This window comes from Amphiprion ocellaris, chromosome 4 (assembly GCF_022539595.1).
Source record: "Amphiprion ocellaris isolate individual 3 ecotype Okinawa chromosome 4, ASM2253959v1, whole genome shotgun sequence".
NCBI classification, from domain to species: Eukaryota; Metazoa; Chordata; class Actinopteri; family Pomacentridae; genus Amphiprion; species Amphiprion ocellaris.
Window position 1 is genome coordinate 12666130 of NC_072769.1, and position 19462 is coordinate 12685591.

Here is a 19462-nt window from a genome sequence, read left to right on the forward strand (position 1 = left end):
GACTATCTCAACATGATCTCACTCTCGTCCTTCACCCTTTAAAGACTGGCTCATTATGGAAGCTGGTGTACTTATTTGAACGCACTAGTGCGCCTGAGTCAGTTTCACAATATATGAAGGGTTTGGAAGCAGAGTGGTCAAATCCACTTTCTGTAGTTTTAAGAAAAATTGGTTCAAAGTTTTGAGTTTTCAAGAATAGTCTAACATTCGAAGCGCCATTGTAATGCAATATTTGGGTTGTGGGTTCGACCACTTTGCCGTTAAAATGTAGACCACAAAATATTACAGAAATTATATAAACCTCAGTTTGGATTTTTTTGTGGGTTAGATCACTCTGCTTCTAACCCCCTCATATATTTAAGGGCACATTTACACAAAGCCAAGCTTTATCCACTGGTGATTTTCTTGAAAGCAATGCTGCCCTCTTGTGTCTTACTAAATCTTGTCTCCATGCTATTAAAACCAACAATCTACTGAGAACAGGATAACAAAAAATGTGGTTGGTAGTAAAAGCATAACAAAGCAGCAAACAGTCTGCTTGATCAGAAATATACATAAGTATCTGATTTTCTTATTTTTTTCACTCGAGAGAAATAGTAAAAACTTTACATTTGGTCTCAAAATGAAAAGAATAAATTCCATTGCACCAAGTTATCGACATGATTATTTATTGTAAACGTTTGGAAAGGCAGGGCTGAGTGAATACATCAACTTAACCTTGTGGCAAGAAGTTGTAACTGCATGAAAATTCAAATCTGGGGCCACATTATTGCATGTGTTGATACTGAGTATCCTCCATTCAGCAGCAGTCACTTTAAGAAACTTAAATTACTGGGACCTGTCAAGCAATTGGGAAAAGCTGGCAGGACAATTGTTGTTATTATTTTTACAGAAAGTCTTTTAACACTGGAATGTGGCCAGAAATTCAGAAGCATGCAAACTCAGAATTGACACAGTAACTTCATAGTTTAAATGTACAATATCTTAGCACGCATGAAAAGCAAAGTGACCAATATGGGAAGATGAGAGAAAGAGAGCAGCAGACTCTTAATTCCCCACATACAAATCCACTGATATAACAGTGAGCTGCTCAGATGTGCAAACATTAAATAAAAAACAAATGTGTCAAAGAAATTTGGCCATAAAAGGGAAACCATTATTCTGTCAGTGTGAATCATAATAGCTAATGTTTGTGCAGGTTTATGACCAGAATGGTTAATCAATATTTCTGCTATCAGTGTTTCAAATGTGAATCAGATATGGCCTTTTGGACAAAAACAATAGAATGTACAGTCTGTTATATACAGTATTTACATTTTGTTCAAAAGGAGTCACTTCTATTGCATACCTCACAAACCCTATTATACTCTATGTGACAACAAGTTGTTCATCATATCAATCAGCAAGCAACCAAAAAAATAATAGCTATATACTCTATGTAACCCACTACAACTCACCAGCAGCTTAACTGAATTTTTCATATAAATATAAATATATTTTCTTTACTTTGCAAATACTTGCAGATGACAGATTAAGCAAATTAGCAATTTGGTACAAAATTAAATATTTTTCTCTTTTATCTCCAAGCAGAGAAACACAGTGGAATGAAAATGCAAAAACAGACTGATTGCTTATTCAAGATTGCACACAAGTTTTCCCCCTCAAAATAAAATGCACTTTTTAAATACAGGCCCACTAGAGAACCATGACAGACTGTTCATACTATTTTAACTTGCTAAATGCAAATTGGAAAACATAATGCTTTTACTGATCAAAATTGCTGTTATGTACCATGGCTACTGAGGGCTGGATCTGGATGCTTGAGGATCACCGTGTTTTAAGCAGCACTCTGTACATGGCGAAGCCCAGCACCGCAAACACTGTAGCGCCAACGCTCGCTCTCAGCCAGAATGTCGAGCTCTTCAGATCTGCTTGGCTTACATGTCTGTTAAACAGAGAGAAGCAGGCCCAAGGGAAATAAATACTGAGACAGAGTGAAGAGGAGGATGGCGAAGACTAAAGAGATTAAAATAGCGATGGCAAATTGAGGGATAAAAAAAGAGATTTTCTGCTTCATTTCTCATAACTAGGACATAAATAGCAGATCATCTCCACCCCTTTCTATGATTTTGTACACAATCTAATGGAACATTTAAACAAGCTTAATCCATTTCTCTTACAGTTTTTCTCAGTCGCTTTGGTACATTTCTCAGATCAGAATTGAAATTCTCAAAACTAATGGTTCAATCTTCACATCATTGTGTCACTTGTGCAGATCAAAAAAGCAGTTTCTCATTTCTTTGAACAAGTTGCAAATGCTTTGGTACATCCATGCAAATGATTATGTACAATTCTCTGCTGTTTCCTACATTATCAATTGCTTATGTCATGTTGATCAAAATGTATTATAATGGGTCTCTGTTGAAAAGTCTCACCCTCCACAACATTTAGGCATTAGTTCATCGCCTAAGTCTTTATATGCAAAATGGTTGAACAAATTGTCATAATATGTCAAGGAGATTTCTACACATTTGCATTACTTTTTTTTCTAAATCTAATCATGCCAGACCAACGGGGCTGGAACATAACCGTGGGTGCTGCTATCTCTGAGAATGGTGTGCTAGTGCAATATGAACAGTAAAATGTAAATGTGAATCTTGTCCAGTCTCTTGCAATCAATCTCCCACATACACTAAGGTGTAACTTACAATTTACAATAATTGTCATCAAAACTTTAGCCATAGTTTACATCAGAACATCCCTCCAGAGAACATTGTTAGAATGGCAACATGACTAAGTAATTTAACTGTCTTATCCACACAATGACACAAAGACTTGTCATTCTGATGACACTGACATGTTCATTGACACAGATACTTACTTTTGAGAGATGAACTAAGGATTTTGAGCAAAAGACTGGCTTTTGCATGTAATCCATGGTGTTTTGCTATTTGTATGAATTGTTTTGAGAAATGCACTTACTGCTTTGCAAATGTCGAGGATGATTCGAGAAATGTACCAAAGCGACTGAGAAAAACTGTAAATGAATACCTCCAAAGTCTGAAATAAATGGGACAAATGGCAGCAGTATTATCAGCTGCAAAAGGACCATGAAAAAATAAATAAGATGAAGAAAATATGGATGAAAAAACAGGAAAGGAGTCTGAAAATGTGGAAATAATGAAGCAATAGCTGGTCAAACAGATGAGGGACTTGCAAGATTGTAGTTATGACATGAGGCAGCAGGACCAGAAATGGATTATGACAGCTGTTGTTACAGAAGATGAGACAACTGAGGCACGATGACATGCGTAAAGAAGACAACACCAGCAAAGCTGCTATCAAATGAAGGACAGCAGGACTGAAGTCAAACAGGGAAAAAAGTGCTTACAGTCTTTATAAAGGAAACTTGCAAACAACATCAGGATTAAGAAAGTATACAAAGGAAGCTTGAAGAGTATGACGAATGACAATACCAAAAAAAAGGAGTGTTGAGGGACAGCGACAAAATCAGAGGAGTCTGAAGGTACTTGGAGGACGAAAGAAAGAAAAACGGGCTTTAATACTGCAGAAGCTATTAGAGAAAAAACAAAGAAATGTTTTCAAAAGATGCATCTAAACGAAAGCAAACACAAATTTGAGGTGAAGACACCTTAGAAACATTAACTTACTAACTATATTTGGACATTACTATCTGTACCAACACTGAAAATGCATGTTATTGTTGTCCAAATGTGTTATTTTACTGCAGATTGCAGTGAAGGTTTCAGACCATCTGCATATCATAACAACAAAGCATTTGCTCTGAGATATCCCAATCATAGGGTAGAATTTGGAAGAGCAGTAATTACAAAGACCCATGCAACAAAACAAAGCAGAATACTAAAGAATGGTAGAATGAAAATGAAGAAATGAATGAGAAAAGACAACACGCGGTGACGATGGCGACAAAGATTAAAATGAAGTTTGTAAGAGACCTTCTGAGTACGACAGCGTAGAGTTTGGCCCTGACCGTCTGCAGCAGCTCAGAGTTGAGGAAGTTCTGACACAAGCAGAATGTGCACCGGTTACAAGTGCACATGCAGCGCAGCCTGGCGTGGCTGAGGAGAGAAGACACACCCACACACCATAAAATACACAGTAGGATTTACAAACAGGAGCAAACAGGACAAGCACAGGATACAAAGGCAAGAGAAAAAAAATGAAATGAAATTCCACCACCATTAACACAGACCGATGTGGCTTCATCACACGAGGCAGGTCGAAAAGAAAAGCTGAAACATTTGACTTGTGAGATATTTTCAGGAAAAGAAAGGAATCCAGTACACTGATCTCTTAAATATGATCTTAACTTTAGACCACAAGAGAATTAAAAGAAAGTTTAAAACAAATGAAGAAGAACGTTTGTTGCAACATGGATGAACCGTCCCTTTAAGGCCTACTTCTGTACTGTGTGGGCCAACCAAAATACAGGATGCTGTATCAATATAGCAACAGTAAATTACATAAACTGCTTTAAATTGATCAACTTTACTTACAACAGTCCTGAACAGAAAAGAAAACTATTTATAACACACTAAACTGGTACGTGAAATAACAAAACCAAAGTGTTCCTAGATTAAATGTTTGAATCTGTGATTGGCTCTTGAAATCTCTGTGGAATTACATAACTGCATGATCTGCAGGAGGTGATTTGTGTTGACAGTGAACTGCAGCCTGACTGACTGCAGGAGTGTGAGCCTCTGGGAGATATCAGCATTACAGCTCATCAGGGAACCCATGTATCCACAGAGCAAAACACTGAGGCATCAGGCTAAAAGCAACATGTCCAGAGGCCACTGAAGTGCTTTAATGCATGCAGAGTGAAGTGCATCATGTCAAATACTGACACTTACAGAGAGCAGGAACATCCCCACAGGGAACCAGTCTATCCTGAGACAAGGAAATTCAACAGCGTACAGCTTTGTCTTTAAACCGTTTTAGGTGAATCCTAACTATGTGGACAAAAGACCAGATTATAGACAAATGGGCCAAGCAAGTGATTTCGCCTGCTTAAGAGAAGAACAAAAAAAGCCTCCTATTTACACCAGCTGTCATGGTCCCTGTGGTAACTCCACCGTTTCTGCCGACTACTCCTCTGCTGAAGGTGTGTCTCCTCCGCTGTAGGTGTGTCTCCTCCACTGTAGGTGTGTCTCCTCCCTTGCTGCTCTCCATGCAGGTGATCAGCGTGGATGGAGAGTAGCTGTAGGAGAAGCACACCTGCAGCTTATCGCCATGACCACTCCAATAAAGACTGTCTCTGCACACCGTTCACCATGGGATTCTACTGCCTGATCAGTCTCACTAAGATGACGGTGCGTGCCACTTCCTCCTAACCGCTGGAGCAACTAATCCCCTACCGTCCTCCAGGTGTGAGGACGTTGACCTTCACCGATAGTCCTCCGGGGTGAGGACTGGGACTCCTGCCGTCCTCCAGGTGAGAGGATGTGGACCCCCTACCTGCTTCGGTCTACCCGGCCGCGCTCCCCGAAAAGGTCTCGGCGTCATTCCTGGCCGCCGCTGAGTGCCAGCATGTGCCCCCCGACTGCTGATCCCCGGGAGCCTGTCTTTCCCCCTCCCTCACCTGTAGTGAGTTTCTGCCTTGGTTTTTGTACAGTATTTTGTAAATAAACCCTGTTTAATTTGTGATCTACCTCCAGACTGCTCTGTGTGCTCTCAGTTTGGGATCGAAGCCCCCATGCATCATGACACCAGTTATTTCCAACAAATCAATTTCTGCAGTTGTTCGTAATTGTCAGGAAATCCTCAAAGCGTAACAAAAATACTATTAAAAGTATAGATTTGATATCACCAGTCCAGCAAGCAGCAGACTCATACTACCTCAGGTACCACCAGCTACGAAGAAGAGAAAATTTTGTTCACATCCATAGCAGAGGTTTTTCAGGACTAGCTGCCCAGTCCAATTTTCAATCGACACAAGAGACATATAAACAAAGCAATATAAACTGTGATGAAATACCTCCCAGCACCACCAGCTATACAGGCAATTATACAATGGGATTTATGTCATATTTTGAAGGAAAAGACTGAGCTACAAGGTTGTAGCTGCAGTTACCAAATTGCATTTCGCTTTTTCACAGTAATGGAAGCAAAAATTAAAAGGAGGATGATGGTTTATAGTGACCGATATATGCTTACATCATAGTTTTTCATTCCTTTGTGGGTTAAATAGCAATAAAGTATTAATTAAAGCAGGTTAGCTTTGAATATAGTGCAATGACTTTGGGACATTTTAAACCTGCAAGGTGTACCTCATGATATGAGAACCAAATAAAATCAGTAAAAATATATTCGCCACACTTCTATATCTAGAATGCATTGTAATATGGTCAAATAAAATGAGACGGTATGATATGTTTCAGAGCTGTGAAACTACAGTTGTAGTTGGCTTTCATTAAGAAACATACAACACCCTTAAAACACAGGAGAACTGAGTAGGAACAACTTCTATTTAAGCTCCACATACACATCATTTAGATTAATTTGAATTAATTATACTTAATAAGGTTCTTAAACATGTTAACGCTGGCACCCAGTGGGACAGCTAATGTAAAAGTATTCCCAGTGCAGCAGTAATATTGTAGATCAAAGTGGTTCATTAAATGTGCATACGTACGGGTACATGGCCATAGTGGTCAGTTTGGTGTAGATGTCTCTGCTGGGCGCTGCTGCTGTGTTACAGGTGAAGGACTGAGGCGGCGGCATCTTGTGCCTGCGGCAGAACTCCAGCGGACTGCAGCCATACATCTGCTTGATCTCTGGCAGGTCTGACTTGGCTGCGATCATCATACATGGAGTCTTGCTGTCCATGAAGTATTGCTGAGAGATAAAGAAAAAGTGAAATATCACACTATTTTTTCAAAGAGGACAAACTCGTCAAATTTAACTAACGTTTGAGTCTTACCTTGAAGACTTTGGCGCAGTACTCAAAAGAGTAAGGGTTGCTGACGTCATAGACGAGGCAGACAATGTCACAGGCCAGATCAGCATCAGACAGGTAGTCGAAGTCAGGAAATACTTCATGAAGCTAAAGAGGATCCATAAATGGAGAAAACTGCCACTTTAATTCTTTGTTAAAATGCACCAAGAGAGGGGAAATCTGCTGAGTTCCAACCTCAGATCCATGTTCTAATCATAGGTGTGACACATTCCTAATTTTTACAATAACTGTCACTCTTATTATTATTATTAACTACAGTCATCCATTAATTCATTAAAAGATGGTGGAGGGAATCCAGAAAGTGTTTGGCTGGCTTTTTTCCTCCAAAAACAGGGCACATTTTGAATTACTGTACATTTTACAACATGTTGTGGAAGATATGAGTCAGATTCTTCCACTGATATTCAGCAAAGAGTAGTGCACAGGGAGTCTCACTTACGGCCACAGTGATGGAGGCTGAAGTGTGAAACTATCCTCTGACAAATATGATTGAACCACACTGAGAAATCATTCATGCTCCAGCTGTCTATGAATGCCAAGAAAACAATGCTGTACAGTGCTTCACACAAACGGAGCACCTGTGTATGAATCTTTCTTTAAAGGATGAATAATCAGTCTCAACACAAACAGAGAGCAGTTGATGTGTAAAGTGTTTGAGTAAATTAACATTAGGCTTAAACATGGCGAGCAGTGCAATACTGCTTCAATTGTGGTTTATTTGATAAACATAGTTGTCTAAAAGTAGCCTTTCAACTGATCTATTATGAGAATATTCATCAGTTTACCTCCACAACCACACAGAACTATTCATATTTCTGTTGTTGCATACTATAAGAGCACACACTAACCCTACTGTGTTGCACTTTTCCAAAAGTAAGTAGTACAGCGCTAATGCTTTTATGAAGCACGTAGAAATGCTTGCTTGACAAAGGCATTAGATGAACATGATAAGAGGCTTACATTAACAGTCGGGTAAGCACAGTAAACCTCACGCCGGACTGGCCTTCGTGGTTCATAGCTAACAACCCTACACACAATACCTAGTGGGAAATATACAGTCCGTACTCAAAGTATTGGGACAGTTACACGTTTTGTTCGTCAGGCTCTGTACACCAGCACATTCAATTTGAAATAAAACAGTGGGTACTAACTTAACGTAGCAAGTCTCAGCTTTAATTTCAGTCGTCAGTACTGAAAGAGTTGAGTGGGAGATCTTTTAACATAGTGCCAAAAGGTATTTGCATAAAATGCTAGTGATCTGTGATCTCACATATCAGCATTATCTTTGATACTCACCAGAAGGTATTTCTCCTGGCCATAAACATAGGTTGTACTGATGGCATAGTAGGATCGGTGCTCCTCTTTAATCATTTTTTGGCGCTAAGAAGGCAGAAGAAGGCGATGTACATTAAATCATGATATAAGGTAAACTGTGCATGTAGCAAGAGAAAAAAAAATTGGTCAATCTAAGGTATGTTTGAATCTATCCCAATTTTCAAGCAAGAATAAGAAATGTAATAAACTAGGATTACGTAAAAACATGATATACTTAACGAGATCTTTTTTTGCATTATTTTTAATTTATATTATATACTGTAATAATTGTGTGTTTGTCTGTTGCTTTGCTAACATGACAAAGTCTCCTCACTGCAACACATATCCAACCTACCATTTTAATACAGGTGGGGTACTTAAATTACCTGATCCCTGCTTGTTCTTTTGCTAAAAGCCAGAAAGTTAAGCTGCTGTGTACTGACACTGTTGCTGACAGCATTTCCAAAATCCCACCAACTAAGAAGTTAGTGTTATTGCTTCCCATTTCCTACTGTGTTAAGTTCAATGTTTTCTTCACTGGTGTCTAACTAAGTATGTTCAACTAAGAAAGGTACTTAACTACTGTACTTAAATTCAGTCCTGAAGTACTTGCACTTTACTTGAGCATTTTTATGCAACTTTCTGGTGCGACTCAACTAGAGATCAGAAAGACATATTTACACTACATTCACCTGACTGTTGCAGTTAATTCATAGCTTCTTAGAACTTTAAATTACCAGGATGCTGTGTATAAAATTAAAATACAATTAACTTCCATATGGTAAATCAAGTCACCTAGTAGTATGTAAAATTAAATTAAATGAGTTCTACCTCAGTCAGCTACAATATTAAAATGCTTGCATGTCAGTGCATCAGTGACAATAATCCATTGTGTAACATAAAAATAGAACAGTGAGAGAACCTGTTCTGGTGTGCAATGAATACTTTGAGTTTTATACTGTATGTGCATTTTGCTGTGGATATTTAGATATTTTCACCAAAGCAAAATTTGAAATCTAAGACTTTTGCAAGTAATAGTATTTTAAAGTCTGGTAAAGCTACTTTTAGTTAAGTAAAAGATTTGAGTACTTTTTTTTAACCACAAGCCTAGACATAATATTGGTGCTGCACATACAGTACATTTACATAAATCATCTATTCCACATGTGTTGGCTGACCTCACTGGTGCTTATTTCTGCTTACCATGAGGTTTCTACCCAGAAAGGCTTGGAGGAAGCCGCTCTTGCCGCTGCCAACGTCTCCAAAGACATTACAGCGGAAGACGCTGCGCTGGGTCTGCTTCTTCTGCAGGTCAATCTTCTTATCTCGAGTCACTGCAGGGGGGCAAACCACACATGGGTATCAGATCAGAGGATCAGTTTAGACCGCTGCTGTGCTGTGGGAGTCAACAACAACATTCAGCTTGAACTGCCACTTGAACTGTGCAACAGCTTATGTTACGAAAGAGCTGATTAACTGATATGGTCACCGGCCACATGGCTGCTGAGTAACATAGTTCAAAAAAGCAATTCCCCCCAACAACACAATGAGCTCAACAAACTCAACAATAGCCGTAGCTTCAACATTGCAGAATACAGTAGCATCCTATGCATTAATTTAATGTTACTACCAAATTCATTTGCATCAACAACTCTTAATTTATGTCAACACTGATGTAAAAAAGATGTCGCAATGATATATTCACCTGTAATTCCTGCTGCTTGGGACTCCTGCTCAGCGATTATTGAATAACCAAGGTAGCCTAAATACTCCAGACATCGCTGGACATCCAGATAAGTTGTTAACCTGAACAAAGAGGAAATGAAATGCAACACACAGACACACACAAAAAAAAATATATACCGCAATTTCCGGACTATTGAGCGCACCTGAATATAAGCCGCACCCACTAAATTTAAAAAGAAAAAATGTGTTGTACATATATAAGCCGCACCTGACTATAAGCCACAGGTGTCCATGTTGTAACATGAGATATTTACACAGAAAGATTTTTTTTTTTTTTTAAACTTTTCATTAAATAAATGCTTTTTTTTCCTGAACAGTGCCTGTAACACGGCAGTAAAACGCATTGAGTCAGTTCTTCTCCAACATCTCACCATGGATTCAATGATCCCAAGCTTACGTACAGCAGCTCTATTTCCTTCTTTGACAGGCAGATCGATTGCTTTTAACTTAAAAGCTGCATCATATGCATTTCTTCATGTGTTTTTCATGATGTGTGTGTGCATGAAGCACAAAATGACTGATTTGAAGAATTTTGTGAGTGCGTTTGATTTAATTCGAACAGTTTCATTGGTCCACTGTGACCTGTTGGGTAATTTCATTCTGATGTGACGAGGCTGAATGTATTGACGGCATGAAGCTAGCCCGTAACAATCTCTACATTAGCCGCATTGTTGCATAAGCCGCAGGGTTCAAAGCGTGTGAAAAAAGTAGCGGCTTATAGTCCGGAAAGTACGGTAACTGGGGCAATTATTATGACAAAAATGACATCATTTGTTGTTGACTCAAGGAGTGAAATACATCAATTATTTTAAGAGAATAATAAAAAAAAGAAACTGTCTAACTTCAGTTTTCAATACTTTGTGCTACATACTTGTCTTGTATCCAACGTATTTATTACACTTTAGAAGTGTATTTATATAGCACCCTTAAAAATAGCATTTACAAAAGCTTTGACAGACAAACAAAAGCAGGAAAACACAAGGCCATACGATAACAGGAAGCAGGAGAGTAAAGCTAAACAAAAAGCAAGGCAAAATTCTGATAAAATTAAGCTCAAGTTAAAACAAGCTTGGTATACAGTCCTTCTTAATATGTTTTTGTTTGAAACAGAGTAAGACATTTAAACTTAAACATCTTTATTGATAGTACCACCAGAGGGCTGCACAGGCAGAAACACATCTTCACGTAGCGGCTTCAGTTAAATGACGACTTACGTCCACTGTGAGAGATACCCCTGGTAGGTGATCCACCCCTGGTCATTAGTGCAAACTGTGTTATTGACATCTGCGCCCCAGGGCATGTAGGGGAAAACATCAAACAAATCCTTCAGCTCTTCTGGCGACAAGGCACAATCACGGTCCTGATAGACAGAAAACTTAATAAGTGTTGTACAGCAAACAGAACTACATCACAATAAGGAAATTAGTACTGCAGGGAAGGATCAATTCCAGAAACTAGTACTGCAGGGAAGGATCAATTCCAGAAACTAGTACTGCAGGGAAGGATCAATTCCAGAAACTAGTACTGCAGGGAAGGATCAATTCCAGAAACTAGTACTGCAGGGAAGGATCAATTCCAGTGGTGTTTAAGATTTCATGGTAAACTGAAAGAACTGGTATAGTTCATTAGATGTTGGAAAAAGAATGTGTTTAGTTTGCTGCCTGCCATTTGTACTTGAGAAAACAAACATGACGGACTGAAGCACGCATTGACAGTTGGAGACTAATTACCACAACAGAAAGTAGATCTTGCCGTAAGCCGTCACTTTCGCTCTCTTGACTTTCCTTCTCACCTCCCACCTAAATCTGGTGTCAATCCCTCCTCAGCGGCACAAAGTTAAATCACACCTCAGCAGGTGGTCACTGTTGGCTACAAAGTGTATTTTGGTTTTCTATAGTGTCGGTACTGAGCAGCTTTTTGCAGGTGTCTCTTCAGGGTAAGGGATAAAGTAAATACAGAACCGGATTGTACCTTGTCATGTTTGTCAAAGACGCTCTGGAGGAAGAGGTAGGCGTTGTGGTTGAGCTCAGTAGTGCAGTCTGGGGGAACTTTTAGCCTAAACAGAGTAAAATATCACAATGTAAAGTCAAATCTGAACACAGAGGACAAACATGAGCATCTCTACAAATACAAAACATGGTAAATATTACAGACGGCTTGCAAAAGGGGGAGGTTGATTAAGTGGTTATCAGTGCAGATTCAGGATTTATTTCTTCTTTGCTTTTAGTGTTATATCATGTATTATCACAATGTGCAAATGTTCACTTGTTACAAGAGAAATATTATGTGTAAGGAAGATACAGTAATACTATAGCATTTTGCATATTAACAATGAGGGAAATGATTCAACAAAAGGAAGTTTTGCAATGCATTTCAGTGAGACTGAGGCGTGTTGTTACATGAGAAGGTTTTAATAAAGGTGAAGGTTGTTGCACACAAGAACAAGTTAGTTGTAGTTTGAATGCTTGAGCTGACTCACGGAGGGAAGAGATAGTCCTGATTTAACTCCAGGTCATCATCATATCCGAACCTCCTGAGCACTGTCCAGGTTGTTTCATGGCGGCCTCGCTGAATGAACAGCGTGTGGAGGAAGAGGAAGCCTGCAGGGGAATATTACAGAATAACAGAACGGCGAGGGAAAACATGACAGGTTGGTGCATACATAAACATGAAAATGAGGTCAGTCCAGTCTCTCCTACCTTTCAAAGTGAGGCCGTTGTCACACACTCCATCAATCAAATTCTTCCTCACCACGTTTTTTACATCCTCTAACGCCTGAGGCTCTAGTGGGGTGTTGAAGCACGTCCGCTAAAGAGCAGTCAGACAAAAACATCATTGTTTTCAAACCTTGCAATAAGCGTACTGCTCACATGAAAGGAAATAGATTCCCAGCAAAACCAGGAACTATTATTTTATAGCTTGGTTGCAAAATCTTTGTGTTGAATCTCTAGTTGATTACAAAAGCCAACAGCTGATTCACCTGGAAGAAGTTGAGCTCGTTATCATTGAGAATTCCATCATTGTCCAGGTCTGACACTTTGAAGATTCGAGTCAGAGCTTTTATACAAAGTTGTTTCATCTGGAAATCAAGGGGACAAATCAAAAGTTAATTAAAAAAAAAGTTAATTGAAAACAAGCTGCGGGTCGCTGGATTTATTTTTGCTCTTACATCTTTTTTCTCTGGACAGTAGAGGGGACCTGTTGGGTGGAGAACTGCCTTCTGGGCATAGTAGAACAGCTCTGAGATGTTCTTCAGGTTCTTCGCTGAACACTATAAACAACAAGAAAATGAAAATAATATAAATCTAAATAGGCTGCTGTTTTTTTTCTTTTTGGCCATGTAGTTCTTTAACATACAGCCTATAATATAACTAACTTAGTTATTTTGCAACTCTGAAAATATAGCGTATTGCTGCTTCAAATGTACTACAGTAACAGTGTCCGGATAAAATAGAGCCGTCACTGTTTACCTACCTGCCTGTGTGTGTTTGTCTGTATATATGTGTGTGAGAGCTGCTCTAAGTAGTCGCCAGACAGGGTATTAACACTCAGGATCTGTCTGAGCGACGCGCCTGGTCTAATTAACCAGCCTGAAAAAAACACAGGTGATGCTCTCATGTGATAGTTAGTGCTAAAGAAAAACGCAGGGGTATTTTAACGGACAGTGAAGTCAGCACAAACACAAGCAAAACTGCAAAGGTGCAAGGAAGTTTTCACCATGAGGGACCTGAGGTTCACTTTGCTAAGACACACCGATTGCTCAGTTTCCACCATGTTACGGGTTTGACTTCAACTGTATAGGCTCACAACACGACACAGTGTCACTCAACACTATGTAACAGTTAATTAAAACAGAAATGTAGCTCATTTACATTTGTCAGCATTCCTCGCTGTAAATACTGTTTGTAATTCATACGCATTTAAGTGCATTCATCGTGAAGAGAACGATAAATTTCAGGAAGCATAAAAAGAGAATACAAGTCTAGTGAAAATACAAAATGGCACATTAGCTTAACGTATACCGCCGAAACGACAAACAATACAACTGACAAGATTTTCCTGAGGCTGTGGACCTCAACAGGTTAGTGTTTCTAAGTTTAAAATCCCATTAACCAGTCACACTATAAGGGCTTTGGGTCATTTCTAATCTGTAGTCATTCTGTTTCAGTGCTGCTATTTAGTGAAAACTATTTAAAGTTCATGTAAAGGAAATTCTGGGATTCATTTCGTAACACATATTTATCAGAAAACAACTGGTGAGAACATGTGGAAAATCTGAACTCTGTCGAAGTTAAATGTAGAGTTAGATAAACAGTTTATCATCATGTTTGCGTTCAGGATCTTTTAGGTGTAGAAGAAATCAGAGAATACACTATCCCCTAACACCGCAACATTAGAAAAGCTTGAGTGCATTTGCATCAGGGGGTTTCTTGTTGAAGCGCATATTTCCTACACCTACTAGCAGCTGATAATTTGTTAACCTGCTGTGCAATTGCACCTTCACTGGAGGTCAAAATTTGCAGGACAGCTTCATCTCCTTAATTGAATTTCGTAAGAATGATGAGATGAAAAGGAAGGTGGACTGATTTTAGCCACACTGATGGAGAACTGACAATCCTCACCAGCACCTGCGTCTGCACTGACAATTTCACACCAAATTATTTCACAAACTTTCACTGGAAACGGATAATTCACTGTTACAGATGAATGGCGCCAAACTACTATCTGCCTAACATCTGGTGCTGCTGTCAACAATACACACCCACCGATGAGGGTAATTACCTTCTGTACTTGGTTAATTATAGCAGGGAACTCAGCCCACAGCTGAAAAGTGATGAAAATATCCTGTCTTACAGTGCATGTTTATGATTTTACATCTAACCCCTTTGATTCAGTGAAAATGAGCTCAGCTCTGTTTGCCTCGTCAGTACAGTTCATTTGGGCTGGTGTAAAGCTGTCAGTCATTACCTTCGGCCAACCCTCCCCCAGCATTTCAGAGCAGAGAATACTGCGCTTGCTATACAGTTTTGACACCTAATTTTACATATTGAATTTCTTTACTCATTCCAGTTTGGCTCTATCCTTAAAACTCAGAAATCTTTTTTGGGTTGTTTAACACAGACTTTAATTCTATTTAATGACATTTTTAAGTGTCTTCAACTGACTGACAACACCAGAGGAAGCACAACTGATTAATAATTTCTGGATGCTAATCTGAAAAAAAAAAAGACAATGCTGTTTCTTTTGGCTCATGTAAAGTTGTCAGTTTCCAAGCAACGGTTATCGCTGAGCTGCTTCCTTCCCCTCTTTGTGTTCTCTTTAATGAGTGCAAAATAAAAAGATATTGATTTCCATTTGTTGTTCTGGCCGTTTTGACCTCTTGTTGCCTGGGAAACGTATCTGTGCCTGTGTGTCATCTGAATCAATAGCATTGCCACTACATTAAACAAGAGTAAGCATTTATCAGGAAAATCAAAACACATTAAATGACTGTAATTTGTTTCACTCACACTACATTTGCATTAATGCTTTACCCTTGAGAAGCATTAACAATAAGCAGAATGTTTGCTCTCTCACCTCAACACAAGTCTCTATCTCACTGTACTGGTTCATAATGGGTAGGATGGTCTCCATGCTGCTGTGTTCCACCAAGTCGGACTTGTTCCCCACCAGGATCAGAGGAACCCTGCACACACCAAACACACGTCACAAAAAATGGAAATTTAACAGACAACATCTTCATGATGCACATTTATTTCTAAGCAGTACTTCTCTTTGTATGTATTTTTATATTATGCCTCCTAGAAAAGCTTTGACTCATTTCCCAGTGGCTGAATCTGCTCATGTGAAATGCAATAATTCCACTACTGCTCCCTCCTTACAGTGAGGCAATTGTGAGAAAAGTCACCATGTGACTACAGGACATTTCCACAGTTGGCCTCTTGCTACAGGAACTGGTATTTTGCAGACTTTCCACTGGGTTGAATTGGTACTGGTATTCTTGATCAACATGAAACTGAGAATTACATTCCATTTCCTTGCCCATATTTCAGTTGTACAAAACTGAGCTTGCAGAGTAAATTCTGAACTATTTCTGTTCAAGGACACACCTGCTGTCCTTATCTGTGTTCTCCGTAATCAGGGGGATCCAGTGACTGGTCACCTATGAACACAAAGGAGGACACAATAAAAATATTTTAAAAATTACACTATTTCAAGAGACAACTCTTCATTTTTAAGTATCATAAGGTCACACTGAATGTCTCAGTTGTCAAATTGTTTACACACGGATAAACAAACAAATTATGGAAATTCTACCAGTAGATGCAACTCACTTTCTCTATGGACTTCTTGTTGTTGACAGAGTACACGATGCAAATCACATTTGCCTGTGGAAGACAGCAACAGAGACACTTTATTTTTTACCTGAACTCAAATATGTTTCACTGAGCAATGTGTAATGCACTGATTGACCTTGGAAATCTCCTGAAACAGCTGCTCATCTGTCTGCTCTGCCTCTGTGGAAGGAAAATAAGTGTAGTGAAGTAAAAACAAGAAGAGTGTCGTAACTTCTTAAGTTCCTAAGCAAAAAAAAATAAATAAATAAAAAATCCCACAAAAACACAGCACACTTAAAAGTACCTGAATAGTCCACAATGTGCGTGGGAACCCTCTCTGGTGTGACATCTGCAGGTATGGTGATCTCTTCAGCTCGGTAGGGAACCTGGAACACACACAGGTGGTGGAAACTTGTTTACAATTGGCTATAGGGCTTCAATAATACAGTAAAATCAATGGATTTAACTCCATCTAAGAGATTAAAAAAGTGATGTGTGTACATCCAGCTGGCTGCAGGAACAAGAGAAACTCACATTTCTAAGCACATATATTAAATTTCTGACATGATAAGAAGAAGAATTTATTCATACCACGTCTGGAAACTCCTCGCTGACCAGAGACATGATGAGAGACGTCTTCCCCACCTTGGCTGTGGAGAAACCGAGAGACGATTCAGTGACAATTTTTTTTTTGTTAATCTTAGCATAACCTGATGTACACTGCCTCACTAACGCTGTACAGTTAATGCGAGCATGTAAGCTGGAGATCAGGGACATAATTTATTCATTCAACATTAAAATTATTTCCAGTGAGCTCAAGAAGATGCTCAAATCGTGTGACTAGGACACAGATGTGACATTATGGATAATACAAAACCCCAATCTGAACATGTGACTCCTGAATTTCAGCCATCATCCTACAAAGCCGAACAGAGCTGCAACGATTATTCGATTAGTTGGCAACTACTAACTTAATTGTCAACTAGTCAAGCAATCGGTTTTATTAATTGTGATTCCTGCTCCTAAAACTGGAATATTATATAACATTCTGGTTTCGTTCCTGCTTTATGACAGTAAAATTAATATCTTTGGGTTGTGGACAAATCAAGACATTTGAGGAAGTCATCTTGGGCTTTTGGGAAACACTAAATGACATTTTTCGCCTTTTGTGACACCATTTTCTTGACTAGTAGGAAGTAATTCACCGATTAGCCAACAACGAAAACAATCATTAGTTGCAGGCTGAATGCCAAAACCCTCCATGACCTACAAATTTTATTCTGATTCGTTACATAATAACCTAAAGCTCAGAAAACTCTGAATCCCTATCCCTTAATTGCATGATAATCCAAGAATTTAATAATCTGTGAAGAACTCAATAGGCAGACGTCACCTGGCAGAGCTGGAGCTGCAAAAACCTTTGAGACACAGACAGAAAATGGCATTTTATGGGTTTCTGAAGCTTGACTGTGGTAAAAAAAAAAAAAAAACACTTAGATGCAGCATTCCGGTAATAGTGAGGCAACCAGCTTGCTATATCTCATGGCTATAATTTTGCAGTTTGTGTGCAACATTGCAAGAGGTTATTTGAGGTTAGCTGAATAAGGGGGGAGAAAATATCCATTTGCTGCTCTTTAAAGCTATAACAGATAGTTTTCTTTGGAGGATGTGCAGCAATAACAGACACAACACTTTAGAAACACATAATAAAAGATATACAATAAACATTTCCAGGAATGGAGGGCTGAAATGAATACAGACAGGACCATGATGACTGCTCAGCATCACATGCCCAGCTGGCAGCATCAGTGCAAATCAGAGCAGCTCCAAAGGCTGACTCTGCAGACAGACACAGCTTTTAGCTAGCACAGCTCTACTTACGCTCTCCCACTAATAAAATCCTCACGTCCTTGCGCATCTTCTCCAGCGTCGTCAACCGAGTCGGTAAACCGGTTTGTGTGCAACATTTATGCCCCCGGTCTGGATGAAGGATACGTCCAGAGCCAGCAGCTCTCCCTCGGCACGGCTCGCTTGCTAACGGCTACGTTCGCATCTCAGCTCCGGTGCAAAAGAGACGCTGAAAATGTGTATAAACACGGAGATATCCAGGGTACCGACGAGGTGTTTTATTACCGTGGTCTCTTTACCTGCCAGATACGGTCAGTCAGTCGGTGCTGGTGCTGCTCCGACCATCCAGCCAGTCACACTAACTTGACTGTTACAACACAGCAGCCGGGAGCTAGCTTAGATGCTACCCGCCCCGCCCCTTCAGCTGACCGGGAGAGGCCGAGCAAAGATCCTGGAGCGAAGACAGGAGAGCCGGTGCTGTGCAAAAAATTGATTCTAATCCGCAAAAATAAGGATATATTGAAGTGACCCCAAACTTTTGAACGGTATAGTATGTATGATCTCATAAGCAGATTTAAACTGAAATTTTCTGAAAAATTGTAATACTAAAAAAAATTTGCATTCAAAGTAACATCATGGATCATCATCTCGGAATATTTTATATCTGTTACTTTTAAACAAGACGTGTTCTCCTATTGTGCCTCCCTTTAAATATAGACAGAAATCTTAGTGTCTTTGATACATGCAGTCCATCTCCATTGTCTGATCAGCTCGACGATAGATATGGTACAGAGAAAATGGTACTGAGTGAGATATCAGTTTTTTTCCCTCTCTCTTGAAAAGGCCTCTTGAAAAGGCGCCACCTACAGGCGAGAAAACTAACAGCAGCAAGTGCAGGCATGAGCGATTCAGGTGTACTGTGGACATACAGCTACTGTGGGTAGTTGCTTACTGCTGTGCCATAACATTGCCACACTATTAATGTTTGAAAATAACATGTGTTTTGCAGTCTTAATAGAATTACCAAGAGTTAAATTACCACAAACTAAATGATAAATGGTGATTTGTGGGTATGTGGGCTCCATGTCCTGATAACTTACACTTAAGATTAAAGGCATCAAGACAGAGGTGCTTCTGCAACGCCTGTTATCATCCCCACCTGTCATTTCTGACACATCACCACATGTATCTTTGTTACTGAAGAGGAATTCATTCA

General features: G+C 39.4%; 1 protein-coding gene across 3 annotated transcripts; it reads right to left on the reverse strand.

Moving 5' to 3' along the window:
- Positions 1-651: 651 nt before the first annotated feature.
- rhot1b (ras homolog family member T1) lies at positions 652-18862 on the reverse strand. 3 transcript variants are annotated; one of them, XM_023278470.3, is made up of 20 exons: positions 18280-18786; positions 16990-17048; positions 16703-16784; positions 16535-16578; positions 16396-16449; positions 16171-16223; positions 15638-15746; positions 13230-13331; positions 13041-13139; positions 12760-12868; positions 12540-12660; positions 12032-12116; positions 11275-11420; positions 10020-10120; positions 9518-9648; positions 8297-8380; positions 6965-7087; positions 6677-6879; positions 3978-4100; positions 652-1945 (listed from the first exon to the last, which is right to left on the reverse strand). In XM_023278470.3, exons 1-20 carry the CDS (start codon positions 18314-18316, stop codon positions 1828-1830), a joined length of 1983 nt encoding a protein of 660 aa, XP_023134238.1. In that variant the 5' UTR covers positions 18317-18786; the 3' UTR covers positions 652-1827. The 3 variants fall into 3 exon arrangements, with proteins under 3 accessions (XP_023134238.1, XP_023134240.1, XP_035807935.1); XM_023278472.3 differs by lacking the exon at positions 3978-4100 and having other exon boundaries at positions 18280-18792; XM_035952042.2 differs by lacking the exons at positions 652-1945; positions 3978-4100 and adding an exon at positions 4107-5242 and having other exon boundaries at positions 18280-18862.
- Positions 18863-19462: the final 600 nt, after the last annotated feature.